The sequence below is a fragment of the Dermacentor variabilis genome, chromosome 1 (genome assembly GCF_050947875.1).
Source record: "Dermacentor variabilis isolate Ectoservices chromosome 1, ASM5094787v1, whole genome shotgun sequence".
NCBI lineage: Eukaryota > Metazoa > Arthropoda > Arachnida > Ixodida > Ixodidae > Dermacentor > Dermacentor variabilis.
The window spans coordinates 33,690,160-33,708,492 of NC_134568.1; the positions used below are offsets into that span (position 1 = coordinate 33,690,160).

At 46.6% G+C, this 18,333-nt stretch overlaps 2 protein-coding genes across 2 annotated transcripts in view; both read left to right on the forward strand.

Annotated features, from left to right (window-relative positions):
• Positions 1-4,454: 4,454 nt before the first annotated feature.
• On the forward strand, positions 4,455-8,221 carry LOC142570807 (uncharacterized). The gene is made up of 2 exons (XM_075679130.1): positions 4,455-5,849; positions 7,898-8,221. The coding sequence occupies exons 1-2, from the start codon at positions 5,452-5,454 to the stop codon at positions 7,980-7,982; spliced, it is 483 nt and encodes a 160-aa protein (XP_075535245.1). The 5' UTR covers positions 4,455-5,451; the 3' UTR covers positions 7,983-8,221.
• A 1,935-nt stretch (positions 8,222-10,156) lies between these two features.
• Positions 10,157-18,333, forward strand: part of LOC142571222 (acid-sensing ion channel 2-like) — a 71,309-nt gene continuing 63,132 nt past the window's right edge. Inside the window, exons 1-2 of the mRNA XM_075679502.1 lie at positions 10,157-10,332; positions 17,300-17,357. Coding sequence (XP_075535617.1) covers positions 10,157-10,332; positions 17,300-17,357 — 234 coding nt within the window. The remainder of the gene's footprint in view (positions 10,333-17,299; positions 17,358-18,333) is intronic.

Below are 18,333 nucleotides of genomic sequence, written 5' to 3' on the forward strand. Positions count from 1 at the left end.
AGAGCCTATTAAGAGTGTTACGGAATCGCCACGGTAGCGGCGCACGAAGTCCGGGAGTCACGCCTACAATCGGTCGGTGAATGCGCGCTTTTCGCGGTGCAATCACGGCCACGAAGAGGCGCGTTCCGCCACGCGTTGACAAAAACCCAGAGCGAGCCAACCCAGAGGGATGAGAAAATATGCTTCTAGATATATACAAGAGATGGGCGGAACTACCTCGTATCTCGTCAACTTTGTGTTACTGCGAACATCCGTCTCGAGAGAGTAGAGAACGTGCCGGCATTCAGTGACACTGAAAAGTTTATAGGGAATGGCATTCTTTACTCCACTTCGGGCAATTCGAATCTATTTGCCTAGCCTCACACGCCGACCCAACGACCCAAATTTTCTACCAGCTTTGGTCACAAGTATGTGCTCGTGGTGGCGATGCCGTCGTGGTCGCTCCATCATCATCACTGCAGCTTCGTGGTCCGACTCTCGTCGCACCGTGTTCGTCATGCCATCGTCGTCAAACAGTCGTCCTCACCCCATTGTCGTCTTGCCGTCGTCGCCTAACACATTCGTCGACCTGGCGGCGTCGATCTGTATTCGTCAAGCCGTCGGAATCATTCATGATTCCATCATGATTGTGCCGGCGTTGTTATGACATCGTTATCATTGCATCACTGTCATACAGTCGTCGTCATGCATTCATTGCCATACTGCCGTCGTGATGCCGTTCCATGTTCCTCATCCGATTATCATGATACCGTCGCCGACATTTCGTCCTCGTCACGACATCGTCATCATACAGTCTTCATCACGCCATCGTCTTCATACATTAGTAATCGTCCCATCGGCCTCAAGCTGTCAACGCCACGCCATCATCGTCATCTCGTTATCATCTTGACATATAGCCGTCATAACGGCCATGTCGTTCCATGAACGTCATTTCTTCTTCGCTATTCCTTCTCCGCCATTCTATCGCCAACACTGCGTCGACGTCATACAGTCGTCGTGAGGGCGTCATGGTCATGGCCGACCCTGGCGAGCGAGCGTCACAGCATCGTCGACTGATCCCCCAGGCACTGTGTGTCGCATATAGCCGAGGGAATATAAATTTCAGGATGAGCACTACATGTTCTAAATAAAGGTGTCTTCGGCGGTACAATGCGTCGCAACAGTGCCTGAACTATCACAACAATATCTATAGACAGTCATCATCAGATAGTCTGTGCCGAAATTTTCGGGGGGGGGGGGAGGGGGGGGTGTACGTTCTTGTTCTTTCAGCGGTAGCTTTTCGGTTCAAACAGGCACTGAGATGAGAAAGGCCCACGCACCTGCATTTAGCTTTTATATAAACCGGGTGTGCTTACCAGCAACGGGTAGTCTTCGGCATCGGAGCACGCCACTATGCTTTACAAGAAGAAAAAAAGAGCCGAGCGATCGCTGACCAAGGAGCTGAAAGAGGTTTAGCGTGATCGCAGGAAAGTGAATTAACGTCGTTTCACATATACCAATAAAGCTGTACGGCTCTTCGGGTGTGCGATTCTTCATTGTTGCGAGGTGCTGGACATCTACAAAAATACCCGCGAACACACAAATGCGGAGCCAACAAATGACGTCGCTCGTCGGACAAGTCAGGTTGACCTGCTTGCTCTTCTTTTTTGTAAATAATAATGAGCTCAAACAGGAAAGAAAGTCTTGCAAAATGTCTCAAATTTCTTTTGCTGCCTTTGCACGAAGCGGCCGTGAATCAATAAGCCTACGCCAACAAAAATTTGTTTTCCTATAGGCGCCCGCAAATGCGGGAATAGCACTTCTTTCGATGCATATGAAATGGTAATGCGAAGACCATATATGCGGTTTTCTCAGCTTCGGAAGACGTTGGCAATCGTTGCACGTCAGAGTGGTTTAAGCAAAGCAGTCGACGAGCTTAACTGACAAGGCCATCTTCCTTATAAAAGGAGCATTTCACACTCCGTCATGCTTACACGTTTGTAACTCAGTGCCGCTATCGCATTGCTAAGTGTCCCAGAGGTTGAAGAGGACAGTCGCCTAGAGGCTTTGACCCCAGGTCTTGACTGTCGCTGGCCTGGGCAGTACAATAGGGCAACTTGTACTCGTTGGAACGGAAAGTATGACAGTTCAGAAAAGTGGGATGAGTTATGTTACTGAAATAGCGGAAAATATTAGTCGGCGCGAAATCAATTGGAAGAAACATTAGTTTAGACAGGACGGGCGTAGATGTCAACACGAAAACAGTCGCTGCCCAATGCCTGCCCTGTGTTCCTTGTCGGTGCACATAGCTCTATTTTCGTGTTGCCATTACTGCAGTGTAACTGTCGTGAGCCCGGCTTGAAGATACAAAAATAGTCGTTCTAGGACGCGTGCCTGGCATGCTTGTGCATACTTGTCGCAACTATCTCAATTGCAAGGATGGGCTTCCCATAGAAAAAAAAAAGAAGAAATAGTGAACGCAGGAATTCGCGCGTGCTTTGTAGTAAAAAAAAATGGCAGAATACTAATACTGTTTACTATGATTCAGAACTAACGCAATGAAAAGCTGGGGCCCTATAACGTAAAACTATTTCAATATGTTTTTATTCCAATCTCCTGACGTCAAATTTGCGTAACCACCGACATAAGCTCCGGTCGGTCAACCGCAGGCTTGTCTGAACAGACCAATCAAACGCTCTCCTCGTTCATAGGAGGTCATTTTTGTTTGCTTGAAAAACGAATAACATTGCCTACACTGACCGGCTTGTCGTATCTAATTGGCTGACAAGAGGCGAGGAGAACGCTCAAGTGGAGAGGGATTCGATGGGCAGAGCCAGTGCACTGAAAATCGATAACCGGATGAAGAGGGTGGTGCCGGCGTCTGCGATTGGTCCGCTTTCTGTTACTTAGCTTGTGTTGGTTGGTCGAAAATCCTGGCGGCATGCAACGGAAGCTATACGAATGACGCAAAAACGGATCCTAGCGAGAGAAGAGGTCTCGCGTCAGCTTGTGGTCTAGGTAATCTTTAATGTTTTTTTTTTTAATTTGAGCCTGGTTAACCTGTCGTGGCGTCATACTGTCGTGCCGGGTCACAGCAAACTACCACGAACCCGGTTGAATGCCATCTTGCATCTGTGACTTACGCCTGGCTGATAATTTGACACCTTCTGCTCACAGCTGAATGAAGCCCGAAGTTGTCAGAAGCAAATGGCTCTTTGCAGACCATGCTTGAACCGTTGAAGTAGTGACTCAACTTTGATAGAGGCGGATCAATGTAGATTGGACTGTCCCTTTATACATGACGTTCGAATCATCCCAAGAGCGTCTGAGTCGTTCTGGGTGCCGACAGAGACGACGGCAGTGCCCTGTTCATGATATTTGCCGGGCCCGTAGCAGCGGCTGTGAAACACGCGAATGCGGCGTGTTAGATTCAGGTCCAGGCAAGACTTGATGAAAACCGGCTCAAAGTCGCTTCGCATATCAGTAACGTAATGTAGTAAAACGATAGTCCTGTGAGAATATTTATCACCAAAGAGGGTAACCGAATGAACGACGTCCTCAAGCGCGAAGTCCCATCACTGTAAAACGAAGCACATTCTTTAGCGGCTCCTGCCTCGATACGAAGCCGTCATCTTCTATCTCACATCAGCCAAACGATCGGCACGTTTCAAGATAAACTGGCAAGACATGAAGTCGTGTCCGGAGAAGATTTGGCTAAAATCCTGCACCTCCTGGTTGTCCAGTCTCTTGCCGTCAATGCCAACGTGTTAAATGTCTTCAACACATGTGAACAGATTGTCAATGTCTTCTCAGTCATCGACAATCCCTTCACACGTCTCAGAGGCGTTTAACGCGTTGTTTCTGACAACACTTGAAGGGTTGAGCGGAAATAAAAGTGTCTAACATCTTACGTTGTTTTTTTTTTTTTTACAGAGAAGAGATTTCGGTTCAACTTCCTATAAAAAATAGCTATAAAATAGCTACAAAAAGGGTAACATCTTTTCTAACGTACATAATTTAGTTTGCATATCAATGCGATGAATAGCAACTGCCTATCTAGAAAGCGCTTCTTCAATTCAGTGATTATGAATAGGTCTCTCACCAGCAGATATTCATTAGACGGTCACCAATTACAAACGCCCACGAGCGCATTACTAACATAGTCGCCTCCGGACGGGGCCACTTGAAAAAGCGCATTATCGGCGCTGCCTCTTCTAAAATGACAGCAAGCTTGCGTGCATCTATACAAACTAGGTGGCATAGTTTAGCCACAAGTGCAGGCAAAACATGGACGAAAATCCGAGGGAAGATGGACAACCTGAGCCGAAACCCTTATGTTTTCCGTTTCGTTCCGGAGTGAAAAAATAAATAGTTGCGTTCCGGTTCAGTTCGGTTCAGTTCAGTACAAGCAAAAAGGAGCAAATAATGTGTGATAGAGTAAAAAATGCAGGTGCGCCTGAAAACGGTATAGAGAATTTAGTGTAACGACTTCACCCGGAAGTTTATTCCAGTTGACTATTGTTATTGTAAAATAAGAGCATTTGAAGCAATTGTTATGCGGAGTTAATGGGGTTACTGCTAGGCAGTTTTTAGGACGAGTAGCATAACCAGTTCAAGGTGTTAAGATGTGCGAGCTATCAATATGGTAGTGGCCATTCACAAGCTGGAAAAATAATTTCTATTGGGAAACACTATTTTGTTCTGTAATCGAAGAGAAGCCAGTACATCTACGGAGATCTGTTATAGAAGCTCGACCGTAAGAATTGTAGATAAATCGGACAGCCTTCTTTTGAGTTCTTTCTAATTTTTCAATATTTGTTTTTCTGCAGGGCTCCGAAATGATTATTGCATATTGTGAAGTTGGACGAACTATTGTATTATGCGTCAGAAGGCGGCCAACTGGTGTCGACATATTTAACAACCGTTTTATGGTGAACAATTTGCGAAGATAATATTACGAGGATATAATGACCAATGCAACTTTCTCGTTCCTGGCACGAGGCGGGTTTTAAGAAATTATACATGAAATCATGATAGATTATCTGCATGGCAATTTGCATTATCTCTGTGACGCAAGGATGATACCTTATCAATTCTGCTCAATCAATAATGGAATATTTCATCAAATCGCTGATTGAGTATTCGAAATCATTCTAATACTACCAAATCTGCTCTCTACATATAGTTATAATCATCTTTAATTCAGTTATTGCCAAGTAAGTTTGTTTCCTAACTATTAAACATTTCTACCTTACCCTGACTTACTTTCTATTTTAAGTTTTCACTCTCTCTCTTGCCTACAACCGCCGGCTTCTTGGCCATTCAATCCCCCGTAGTGGGTAAGCGCCACGAAATGAGGAGCAAGCAAGATACCGCTCGTGGGCGCGAGAGGATTACGTGCGAGTAAAAGGCAAAGAAGAAGCGCGGCACCCTGTTCGATCCCGCACGAGACGCCAGCGCACATATGAGATTATGTCTCGTCCGACCCCACTGACTTCCTTCGAGCCTTCCGGAATGAGTACAGGCAGCGTCGCCGAAGGCGTCATCGGCGACAGGACTTCGTCCAGCGTCCTGAACCCCTTCCCGTCCTTTTTGGAGCTGACAGCGCCAGGGACCCGCCGTCTGACAAACAGCTTTCACCCCCGTCTCGACCTCACGAGGGCTGCAGCAGGTCTCGCCACGTCTTCCACCGCAAGTGTCCGCATGACGTCATCTCAGGCGGCCTTTTTCGGATCAGCAGCAGCGTCAGCGCCTCGCATTCCGCTACGCGTTACCGGAGGCAGGAGCGATGCGAGCCTTTCGTTGATCCTTCGTCCTGGCATCTTCAAGGCCACATCATTCTCCGGGCTCCGGAACAGACGGCTGCGAAGGTACGTAGGCAGTTTCGTCGAACGTCAGCACTGAAAACGATGGCTCTGGCGTCAAAATGATTTGATAGGCACAGGTGGTACGACGCGTCACCCGTAATTCTTCAATTCATTTTCAGCTGGATCTCGATGACTTACTTTTTGTAGTTCGAAATACCTGAGGTTCACATTATTCGCAATTAAATATGTAGTGACTTACCACAAGTTTCTATTAATTATCTTTTCATTTTATTTAGATCCCCCGTGTGAATGTAAAAAAGAAGAAAAACTATCAAAACTGCTTTTTATGTGCTTGATCCAACAGGCACAGCATATAAGAGCTGAATTTATTGTGCCATTTTATAACAAGCTCTTAACGGTGCTAAAGGCAAGGAAACGGGCTCTAATTAGCCAATAGTCGAATCACGGCACAGTTCTCGACTTCAGGCGGGCGAACATTGCTGGAGCTTTATGGTGAGGCATGGATATCTCTAAATTAAGAGGAAAGTACATTGCGTGTATTGCCTCACACAATCTACGAGACAATAAATCCACATTACCAAACCATTCTCTCAAGTGTCGGAAATGGCAATGTCCTTAAGAACACTAGTAATTTTAATTCAGCAGAGTCTACAAGCAGCGCTTCACCAATATTCAAAGGCGACGCACCAAAGCGAAATATCATTTAATAAACAAAAGCAAACTCAGCTTGATACAAATACAGTGCTCAAAATTTGAAACGCGAACGATTTCTAAACTATTCCAATGCGTCGTTTCGTTTCCAGATTCACCTACATTTGTAACAGCGGCCTATACAGATAAGCAAACGCCCATTTGGGATTACTTCACGCTTAGAAATCGGCTGCAGAGTGACTGCTCGTTGCAGTTCGATGTAACGACCCATGAAATGCGCTGGTTGCAGTCCGTTGCTGTTCGGGCTTCAAATTTTGAGCACTTTGCAAAGCTGAAGGATTTTATTTTAAAAAAGTGGCATCCTTGCGAAGTGGCTGTCCCTTGCCCCGCTCGACTATTCCCGAGCGACTGGCCCCTCGAGGCACTTTGTGTGTATTCGTGGGCTGCTTTCACGATCGGAAAAGCACTCATATGTAACGCGTATTGAGCAACTGAAAGCTGTACCGGGAGTTTTTCATGTCGCTATATGATTTTCTCATTGGCACTTTTAATATAATTGAAATATTTGAGAAGGTGCATAATTAAGGCTAATATCTAATTAGGCGGAATGCAAACAATCTGTCTCCAAGCGACGACAAACAATATACCTCGGTTCTGCCACGCTACGTGGAATTTGCATATTTTTTAATCTTGGGGCAAGATATTTGGGACACCCTGTATATCGCCAGTCAACTCTCCAGCTCATCCCCAGCTCAATTCCCATACCAGTTAGTGATCACCACTGCTTGTAGCGACCAGAAAGTGATAGTGTCCGCAGTCACTGGCATAGCGACCTCTGTGCATAAGAAACACTCATCGACTTCACGCATTAGGTTAAGCAATGCATGGAGTCACGTGGCGCCATGCGCAAATGTTACGCAAGATGACGCGTAATTGGCGCTCAGTGGTAGCTTCAGTCGATCGCCCATGTTGCCTTCCGCTTTCTGTAGTCGACGTGGTCTTACGTGCGGTAAAAAGTTAAGAAACCTCTGTTTAGTGAGTGAACGTTCCAGCAGTAATGGATGGCATTTACTTTCAACAAATGGGTTCAAAGCAAGCAGGAAAATGGTGCGCGTAGCTCCGCATTCGCTAGCAAGGCGGCGTAGCTGTAGCTTGCAGCGTAAGAGTGGTCAAACAGCGACTTGGAAGCTGTATATTCTGGAGGGCACGAAGGCAAATGGCAGTAAGGCTTCGCAAGACTTGGTTAACCATTCACAAGTATATTGAACGTTTTATAGGGCACGTTACCGTGAGTGTCTCCCTGCTAAAAATCGATCAATACCCCGGGAATAATTGGGTTTGCCATCAGCCTGCTTACTTCGAGACCCGTATCCATGCATTTATGAAATTTTCATTCGGCATTCGCTCAATTCAAGCTGTGCTTGTGTTGACTGTCGCAGTGTCCCGAGCTGCCGTCGCGCTGCACTGTCGGCGACGTTGCGGTGGCTGCTCAATGCGGATGAAACACAGGCAGCAGCACAGTGACACGGGCCGCGTCCGTCACCGAGGGCTTCGGCTGCGGTGGCTGCGTCATCACCGGCTGCTCAGCTGTGCCGATGCGCTGTCGCAGACTACTGCGCCAGGGCAGAGTGTGCGCGCCCGTGACGTGTACTTTTTTCTGGGCGCTTAAATTTTTATGTACCGTCACTTCTCGCGGATCAAGTTCGCGCGGTTCTTTATCTACCTGCGTTATCTTTCTGATTAAATAAGGATTTGATTGTTCATTGCTGTGGTGTCTATGCTGGAGCATTCTCGCTGTGCTACGTGGGGTATAATTCTTAGTTGTGCACCAGAATATCCTATCGAATACGCAGTACAAGAATCGGAAAAGTATGGGAAAAACTGCTGCACTAACTCCGTTGTGCCTTGCGGCCGTATGGGTGAAGGTCGGCGGACCACAATAGAGGGCATAGAATCTCACTTTGTAGCTCTTAGAGCGAATTGCCGAGCTGCCCTTGAAAAGGATCTTGTTGCAAAAGGCAAGCATTTCGCACATCTCACGACTGCTTTCAAAAGTGAAGCACTCGAACGCATCTCTCCGTGCTTCCATTTCTCGCTTTTTAACTGAAAAATTAATATGTGTCGTGCTAAAAAGAAATATGGCTGTTTACGTTTAAAAATACCTAATCGCACATAAATGTCTGACTCCATTGCAGTTTCGAATTAAATGCGAGTGCACTTAACACTTTAGCACTACAATTTTGTAATGCACGTAGAAACGAGCGTTGCCCGCCACGAAGTTTGCTTTCTACTGCACTACCACGATTTACTCCGATGAAAGTACAAGCGCGGTATCAAGCTGGGCGCACAGTAAAAGCGAAGGCGTTGTGGTGCATGCTTCGTGTTTCAGCAACACGGCGATATGTGAACACGTGCTTTCGGCTATCGGTGACTCAGAGGAAATTATGCTTAGTCTTTCCCTCAAGTGCGCGCAACAATAGAAAGCAAGGCCTGCGCGAGGTCTTTCCTTTATTGCACTGATAATGACGATGATGATTATGACGATGATTCCTTCAACAATGGCGCATCACGGAATTAGTGCTTTACGTCGCAGGGGCTACCTCATAGGCAGCTCGATTGTCAGTGCATTTTACTGTTTTGAACATGGAGTCCACAAAACTGAGTGCATGCACCAAGATTCACCTAAACTTTTCTCATGTTGCTCTGTTAATTTATACCCTTAATGATTTTTATAAACTGCTCCATAAACGCGGTTGTGCAGCGGCTCTGTCATTCGCAAAGCACATCATTACACGTCCCGATAACCGCCTCAGGCGTGCATGAACCGTCTTTTGTGACTCTATATACCAGCCTCTGCGCTTATACGAGGACTTTACATTAGTGGCTTGTTCACGAAGTGGCCGAACTGTACCAGCCTTGCCTTGCGAAATGAGTATTGCTGCATACCATTCCAGTGGGTTCCCGGACACTGCTGTGCTCATGGAAATTCGCTCTCTCACAAGAAGGCTAAGTTGGCTCTCCGTAATAATCCCTCCATGTCGGCCCTGAAGATACCTTGCTGCGTTTCAATTAAACACGATTACACTTTCAAAAGGTACACTTTGACCGGTGGGTATTCGCTACATTTGGCCTCAACGCATCGATTCGTGCGTTTTGATTCCCTGCACATGCACATATAATCACTCACGTTTGACAGGCTATTGTATACGTATTCACTTATTATATATCATTGAACGCCGAATCACTGCAATGACGAGGAATGGTCGGTCAAAAAAGGTCACCTCCGCGTGAGCTGTTATCAAAATCTCGGGTGCTTTTTTAGGTCGCTACCGTCGTGTCTAAGCGTTGCGCGGAAGTGAGCACCACTATTGATTTCTGCGGTTGCTCATTTGGAAATATGAAACAGCCGCTGTCCGCATGACTCTGGTTTATGCTAACGAGGTAACATGGGCAGCCTTCTCAACCGCTCGTGTTTCGCATTGGAAGAGCGTGTCCTGGATCAAGCGCGTGTATTTTACACGGACTGGCTCTTGCTCTGCTGGAAAGAAAAAAGCCAACAAAACAAAGCAAGGACCAGTTTTACGGCGGGATCCATCTCCAGGCACGCGCTGTAGGTGCAGTGCAAATCAGTTGCGGCTCGGGTTGATGTAAGCAGCGTCTGCCGTCATCGCCTCCCACCGTAGTCTCAATATACTGCCATGTCGCCATCCATCTTCCTGCGCGTCTTCATCTGGATTGGCTGCCTGGTTGGCTTCCTGTACCAGACCAGCTCCATGCTGTCGCTCTTCTTCGATTACCCGTTCTCCGTGACGCTTGTCGAAGATGTCCGCAGGAACCTACTCTTCCCAGCGGCCACGGTGTGCCTGCATCGATGGTCAGTGGTGGACCCCGCCTGCTCGCGATATTTACTGTCCGAGGTGCCAAGCTTACTTGAATGGCTTGGCACTCGTACGCTATGGCCGCAGGGGTCTCGTCTTGGGGTTCTGAGCAAATTTTGCCCAGGTTATTCGTGTACGTTGCCACATTCAAGCGAGACAGAGTGATTAGTCCCCAACCAACCTCCAGCAATGATGTTAACACGGGTGAATCCCCTAATGTTGTGCTAGTGGTAAAATTGTGACATTCTTGAAAATATCGCTGAGATACGTGGCTGTAGTGAAACCAAGAGAAATAGTTCTCTCAGTAGCTGACAAAGAGATGTCGAAAGGTTGGCTGTTCTAGGGATAAGCGGCGGGGACAATCTCCATGGGGGTCGTCAGTGCATAGTTAAGATGCTGCAAGAGGGCAGCCATGTCACTTTGTATCAGCAGCGCTAAACGTACGCGCGTGCATAAGTGCACATATGTTTTTTAACTCTCACTTTCACTTTATTACCTTAAAGGCGCCTCTAGAGGGTACTAATCCAGAAGCGGTGTTACCGGATTGCACCCGATTGAGTACACAGTGATCAAATTTATGGAATAATGATAAGCTAGCAATGAAACGGTGACGGGAAAGGGTTCTCGCACCAGCATATGCTTTTGAAGAAGTTACGCTGATATCATACAAAAAAGTGGAGTTAATAAACCATGTGGCAGGATTCTGAAGGGCTTCAAGGGATTTTGGGAGGTAAATCTGACGAAGGTTCCAAAAGGATGGAGCGTATTCTAGTTCTGGTCGTATTCGTGTCTTCTAAGCTTGTAGTTTCACGTGCTGTGGAGCGTTTCGTAGGTGACCACTTAAAAGACCGAACGATTTGTTAGCCGATGAGATCAGGTTAGTCACATGGTCACACAAGTGGAGATCATTTGAAATGGTAACACCTAAGTACTTTAAGTTAGCAAGTGTCCCAATGGGCACGTTAGAAATTTCATACGAGAAGACTAAGGCGTTGACATTGCTTAGTAATTAGTAAGATTAAGCATCATTAACTAGCACTGGCACCAATTTTGAATGTTGGATAAGTCCTTCTGAAGAGCGATTTGGTCATTATTGTTAATTACTGAATGGTAAATAACGCAATCATCAGCAAACATGCAGATTTTGCAGGCGACATGCAATGGTAGATCGTTAATATATATTACCAACAGGAGGGGGTTAATACAGATGCTTCATGGGCACCTGATGTTACGGGAAGAGAATCTGAGGTAATCTTATTGACATGTAAGGAATGCGTGCGATTAATAAAAAAATTTCTATCCACGTTAAAACTGCCGGTTGAAAATTTAACCGTGAAAGTTTTAGTAGTAGGCGTTCATGACCAACTTTATCAAATGCTTTACCGAAATCAAGAAAAACTGGTTTGGTCTGCTCGTTAATACCAAGATTTGAATGCATGTTGTGAAGAAATATGGCTTGCTGTGTTTCGCAAGACATCTGCGACTTTTCGAGGCTTCGCAAAAAATTCTGTTTATTCACTCATCACAACACGGGTTCCTTGCGTAACCCGTGTTGTGATGGGTGATCAAGGCTGTGATGGGTGTTAATTAAGGAAATTAATTTTTAGGTTCGTGGATGACTTTCTAGTAATCTTTGACAATAGCTCCTTGGCACACAATTCGGTGTTGATGGCACATTGACAGCTTTTAGGCAGATTTTACAACTATTGCATGTAATTCATGAACTTCCATCGAATGGATCCATTAAGTTTTTAGAATTATGAATTAAGTTTCAGAATGACCAAACGTGCTGGGGTTACCAGCTAAGATCAAGCCGATACTGCCTTATGGATAGGCTCATTCTAAGTTTGTCAAAAGAAGCATTACCAACTTGTGTTTTAAAAATGCATTTAAAAAATCTTGCCTTCCCCTTGTACAGCAGCGTTTTTCGGAGCAAGTAGGTCGCCTGAAGGCGTCTGGCTACCCTGACGGCGCGTTTGTTTCAGTAACTGAGGCGGAACGTAAAGGCATCGGAAAGCAATTTCTCGGTCAGCAGAGAAACGATGAGACAAAAGTAGAAAGAAAGGGTAGCGGTGATTCTCCACATTCATCGCCTGTCACACAATCTTAAGGAAGCAGCATAAAGTTGGAGTGTTCAAGCAGTATTTTCCGCTCCCTTGAAGTTGTCCAGGTTGTGCGAGTTAACGGAGCCATAGGCAAAGATGGTAACTGTTGCCCTACCCCTCTTGGCTGGCGAAATCAAGATATGACAGCGTGCTGTGCCATGCAGTTCTTGCTCTTGATTTCAATAAAACTTACAGTACCTGGAAATCGGCAGTCACTTTATTTGCGTAGCCCAGGCAAGGACCATGCCGGCTCGTCCAGTCACCACTGCGCACGCGCACTGCCCTCCGGCTTCTCTGCTCGCGCCATTATCTCGGCATAGCAGCTGCCGCCATCGTTACACGCTGCGCGGTCGCGTGTTACGGCAGCGGTTCCGGTTTCTTCGATTTTTTTTTATTTCGTCAGCCGAGAAGGGAAGTGGGACAGTTATCATCTTTGCCAAGGCTTCCGGCCCGTTGCCAGCCTAAATGCGGCACGCAACAGCCGCGTCACATCAGGGAGGAGCTTTGCGCCGATCCTAACTCTCTTGCATGCGTAATCATGCGAACGACAATTAAAATTTGGAGTTCGATATCTCGGAGCACGGACACGCTAGAAGAATTTCTTCAACTAATACTCTTGTAGAAACACGACTACATCTAACTTTTCAGTACAAACATTTACTTACTGCAGTCAACAAAAAAAGAATTATTCAGTTTTAGTTAAGTGGGCTGCTCACAGCGATAATTATCATCTCACTCTGTGCCCACCGGCCACATAACTTATTTGCACAGGTGGTCTTCGCGTGCCTCCCAGCGCCTCATTTTAAGAAAACCGGAAGGCTTAGTTTTGAACCCGCCGTACATCGGGCAACCCGGTCGCTGCCTAAATGACGACTTACTGCAACAATGTCAAAAGCGGGCGCAACGGCCATCTCGCCGCCCAGTGCACCTGCACTACAACACTTGATAGCTGCGCCGTTATATCCAGGAATCCTAACCAATGGGCGAGGCTTATTATCGAAGAGCAGTCAATATGTGATGAAATAGGAAAATGTGTCAGTGAAGTGTCGCTGGCGTTGACAAAAACAACTTCGTTTTTTTGGATGTCTAATGAGTGCACTGCACATGACGAGTGTCACGTGCATAGAAGTGTCACGTGCGTATAGAAGTGACAACCGGATTTCCGAATAAACGAGTTGAAAGTGGAGCTGGGTGTGTTCCTCGCCTTCACCTATCGTCCACGTCATTTGAGCTCGTTTACAACACCGTCACGCCAAACCAACTTGTCCAACTAGGTGCACTGACCGGCAGTTCGGGTTTTGCTTAGCTTCACGAAGAGGTGCTTCGTTTTTTTTTTTTTTCGAGGGTTTCCACACCTTTCGGAACAATGTTTCATAGTGGTGAGCACAAATCGATATTATGGGCGTGTATTTTTCAGTTAAGTAAGTCAATTTTCTCTGAAAACGTGACCAATTTTTCTGCACAGAGCGGGGCAGAAAGCAGGCATCTATTTGATCGTAAATTTTTTTCTAAATAGTGATTCATTGCCCAGTAGTTACCTTTATTGTAAATGCAAATTTTTTTTTTTCTTATGCGAATGACGTTGGGAAGGAGTTAGGATGAAGATGGCGGGAACTACTTTGTCATCGCTTATACCACGATTGTAATTGATAGAAGAGAGAGCTTCATGATGGGGAGATAATACAAGATCTAGAATGTTAGCAGTAACCTGTGTGACACGAGTCGCTTGAGTTACCAATTGGGTAAGGTTAAAATTCAGACCAACAGTAATGAACGCTTTAGATTTTGTACTTCCGATAGCTATATGAAGGCTAAATTAATCGATCCTTGAGTAGTTGAAATCGCCGAAGAATAGAATGCACGTGATAGTGTATTTTCTGATTAGTTGACTTCGAATGTTAAAAATGCTTGAGGGCAATTAGAAGTGCTCTTCAGTTTTGTTTTTTTTTGGGGGGGGGTGGCGTTATACATCAACGATGATGAGCTGTGGTTTAGCTACGACTATAGAAGCCATAAAATCTCTAAATATGAACGTATGTCAACGGCAGAACATGACAGTTTCTCAGTAACAGGGAAGAGCATAGGTAAACCATGTTTCGGTTAGTATGATCCGATTACAGCGCAATAATGAAACAAGAGTCGCTGTACCGTAAAACCATTCCAACCTGTCTTTATTTCAATCGCCCCACGTCCAATTTTGGTACTGCCGACGTAATCATTAGGCGGTGACCCGCAGCCGTAGTTTGAACAGCCCAATCAAACGCTCTACTCGTTGATAGGAGGTCACTATTGTTTGCTTTCAAAGCGAATAGCATTGCCTACCTTGACAGCTTTTTCATATCTAATTGGCTGACAAAAGGCAAGGAACGCGTAGAAGTGAAGAGAGTGTCGGCCGAACTAGCGCCGTATAAGTAGATAACCTAATCTGGAGAGTGGTGCCGGCGCCCGCTATTGGCACGCTTCCCCCTTGTTTATCTCCCGGTGGTTGGCGGAAAATCGCGGCGGCGTGCAACCGGAGGTTAAAAATACCGCTAAAAAGGATCCTCAGCAAAAGCGAATTGGCTGAGTAATGTCGTACACCTGTCTAAATGGCTCGGCAACGTTAAAGTACCACGCTAAAATTTATATTATAGGCAAATAAGTACATTCTCCCACGCAGCCCCGAGTAGCCAGTGCGAGAGTGATGGACGGGCGACGATCTTGTGTTCCTCTCGGAACGGGGCAGTCTTTGGCACCTCCGGAAGACGTTCAGTTTTGTTCGGCATCATCATCATCATCATCATCAGCCTGGTTACGCCCACTGCAGGGCAAAGGCCTGTCCTATACTTCTCCAACAACCCCGGTCATGTACCAATTGTGGCCACGTCGTCCCTGCAAACTTCTTAATCTCATCCGCCCACCTAACCTTCTGCCGCCCCCTGCTACGCTTCCCTTCCCTTGGAATCCAGTCCGTAACCCTTAATGACCATCGGTTATCTTCCCTCCTCATTACGTGTCCTGCCCGTGCCCCCCAATTTCTTTTTCTTGATTTCAACTAAGATGTCATTAACTCGCGTTTGCTCCCTCACCCAATCTGTTCTTTTCTTATCCCTTAACGTTACACCCATCATTCTTCTTTCCATAGCTCGTTGCGTCGTCCTCAATTTAAGTAGAACCCTTTTCGTAAGCCTCCAGGTTTCTGCCCCGTACGTGAGTGCTGTACTGTTCGGCATAATAATGCATCTTTAATGCGTACACGTCCCTTTTACGCGTGAGTTTTGCCGTTTTGTGACGTCACGAGACAGACAGGCGAAGTGAGTGCAGCCCGAAAACTTTTGACCAATATACCGGAGGGATTATTGCAAAAAGGCGTAGAATCAGAATTTTTTTGTTTAGTCTATTTAGGCATGATCAGTGTGTGCACGTCATAGCAAACGGGGAGTTATCGCGGTTTTTCTGACGTCGCGTGACAGGCAGTAGTGGTAGTTGCTCGAAAAGTTTTAGATGAATCGTGGATGGCTGATTGCAAAAATGCAATAGAGACTGTTTGGAATAGCTTTACGTTATAGCGCCCGACGTTTGATACAAGTTCCCGTTTGGAAAGAACACTTGCTACATTATTAATGATAACTGAAAAAGGAACAACTGCAGAAGTGGAAGGTGTGGAAATGTATCGATATGTAACGGCAATGTATCCTGGACACGCTTGGATGATTCATCAAAGAGATATCGTTTGGAGTTGATCTTCAAAGTTCTGCAGTGAAGCACAAATGGCATACTATTTGTCTCTCGCAAAAGGCGACAAGATGCATGCGCGCAATCTAGAAGAGGGGGGGGGGGGCAGTCTTCGTCAATGCTGAATAGGGATTAAGGGAACAACTGTGGCGTTATGGAATAGGAACGGAAATATGAGCCTATCGTAATTCTCCTCTTGCGGAGTCGACCGTACGCCTACACCACACGGGTGTAGAGTGGTAGTTAAAGTAGCAAGCTGGCTTAGTTCATTGTTTGAATTGTGTGACATGTTCGCAGAGTATGATAGAGAACAAAACGTGAAATGAAGAGGACTGTTTCGCCTCGCCTTTAGCGCTGTGAATATGTCGCACGCGCACTTCGTGCGTAGAGCGGCAGACGTTTCGAGGAGTGCGCTGCTTCTTTTCTCACTTTGTTTTACGCTGAACCAGATGGACGGATTTTCGATGATCTACTGCTATGAGAGCAAACGAAGTGCCCCGGCCTCTCACGTGGTTCTATGGCTGCCGCGCACACCTGGCTCTCACCATAACTAATCCCACCACGCAAAGCCCACCATTATCAATATTGACTTTAAACGCCGAAGAAAACTGACGACGTATTTGTCGGGGTCCCTGACAGATGAAGTCTTGTCCTTGACGTGAGTTGTTACGGCAACGGATCTTTTTCGTCGTCTAGTGCTCGTATGATTTCGCGTTTCATTTAATACGAAGAGTTGCCACGAGGTATCCCTATACTGAAACATTGCATACGCACTTCAATAATTCCAGTCCATCGTTTTCGGTACGATTATTACGGAAATTACGCGGAATTTATGTGAAATCCACATAGATTTCATAATGATTACGCGGAAAGCGTGCAAAAACACGCAGGCCTGTTGGACTGGCATACGAAGCGTTTGAGAAAAATTTGAGAAAGAAGAAAGCTTGTAGCTCTGCACTGTGCGAGGGTTTACCGGACTACGATGAATATTATACCTCTAAGTATACGATCGCGTGGTAGAGGCTTAGGCCTAAATTCGTTTCCCTACTGCGCTGTTGCTCCATGAGGGTACGTGTCACGCACGGAATAGTTGCACTTAATGTCGGAAGCGAATTACAGCGCTGAATTTCCTTTTTTTTTTCAGGATTGACATATCCAAGTTGTGTCACGAATACATCAGCCAGTGTGCCGGAGAGGAGGAGGTAAGTGCGACGTAACATTGAGCGGTTCACTTTTTGATCGCCGTATTGCTTTGATCTCATTTCCTTCGTTCAGTGTGAGCAGTATCGAGATCGAAAGCCACACACGCCTGGCGTGACAAGCCTGATTACTAGAACCCGCCGTGGTTGCTTAGTGGCTACGGTGTTGGGGTTGCTAAGCACGAGGCCGCGGGATCGAGTCCCGGCCACGCATCGGCCGCTGTTAGATACGGGACCTTTTCCTGAGCCTCCCTCGAGTTCACCAGACCACATCGAATGGCGCCACAGCTAATTAAGGAGCGCAGAAGCACGTATACCACATTCCCGAGGCGCGGCACGTGCAAACAAGTTGGCGGCCCCCACCTCGTACGCCGCATTTGGAGCTATTCACTGCTTGACTCTTCCCGAAAGTGTAGCGGGAGCCTGGCACTGTTCCAGGTAACGTGGGTCCAAGAGGCAAGACTGGTGTAATGCACCGTGAAGCCCTGGCAGCAATCCCTCCCCCCGTCCGCCTTTGTCACGGTAGTTGCAGACCGGGAAGGCAAGACTGCAGAGAGAAGTAAGCACTCGGACAATTGGGGACAAATAAGGAGCGACCCTCTCCACCGGGTGGGACACAATCGCACGGGCGCCTACCATTGGCCGAAAATGACGACACCTGAGCGGGCTCGCCGATTGGCCGAAAATGGCGTCACCTGAGCGGGCTCGCCGATTGGCCGAACGTGACGTGACTTCGAGACACCGAAGGGCTTAAAAGCCAGAGACCGGGAGCAGCAAGAGAGCATTCCTTCATTGATCTCTTTCGAGCTTCTTGCCACGGGCCGCAGCGTCCGAGTTGCTGCCGGCCCGTAATGACTGTATGACTGTTAATTTCTTGGTCGTCTCACTGTAAATAATGTAAATAAACCTCCCGTTCATCATTCGGTATACTGCGCTGAGGTTTGTCGATGAAAACTAGACAAAGTCGTCTTTGTCACAG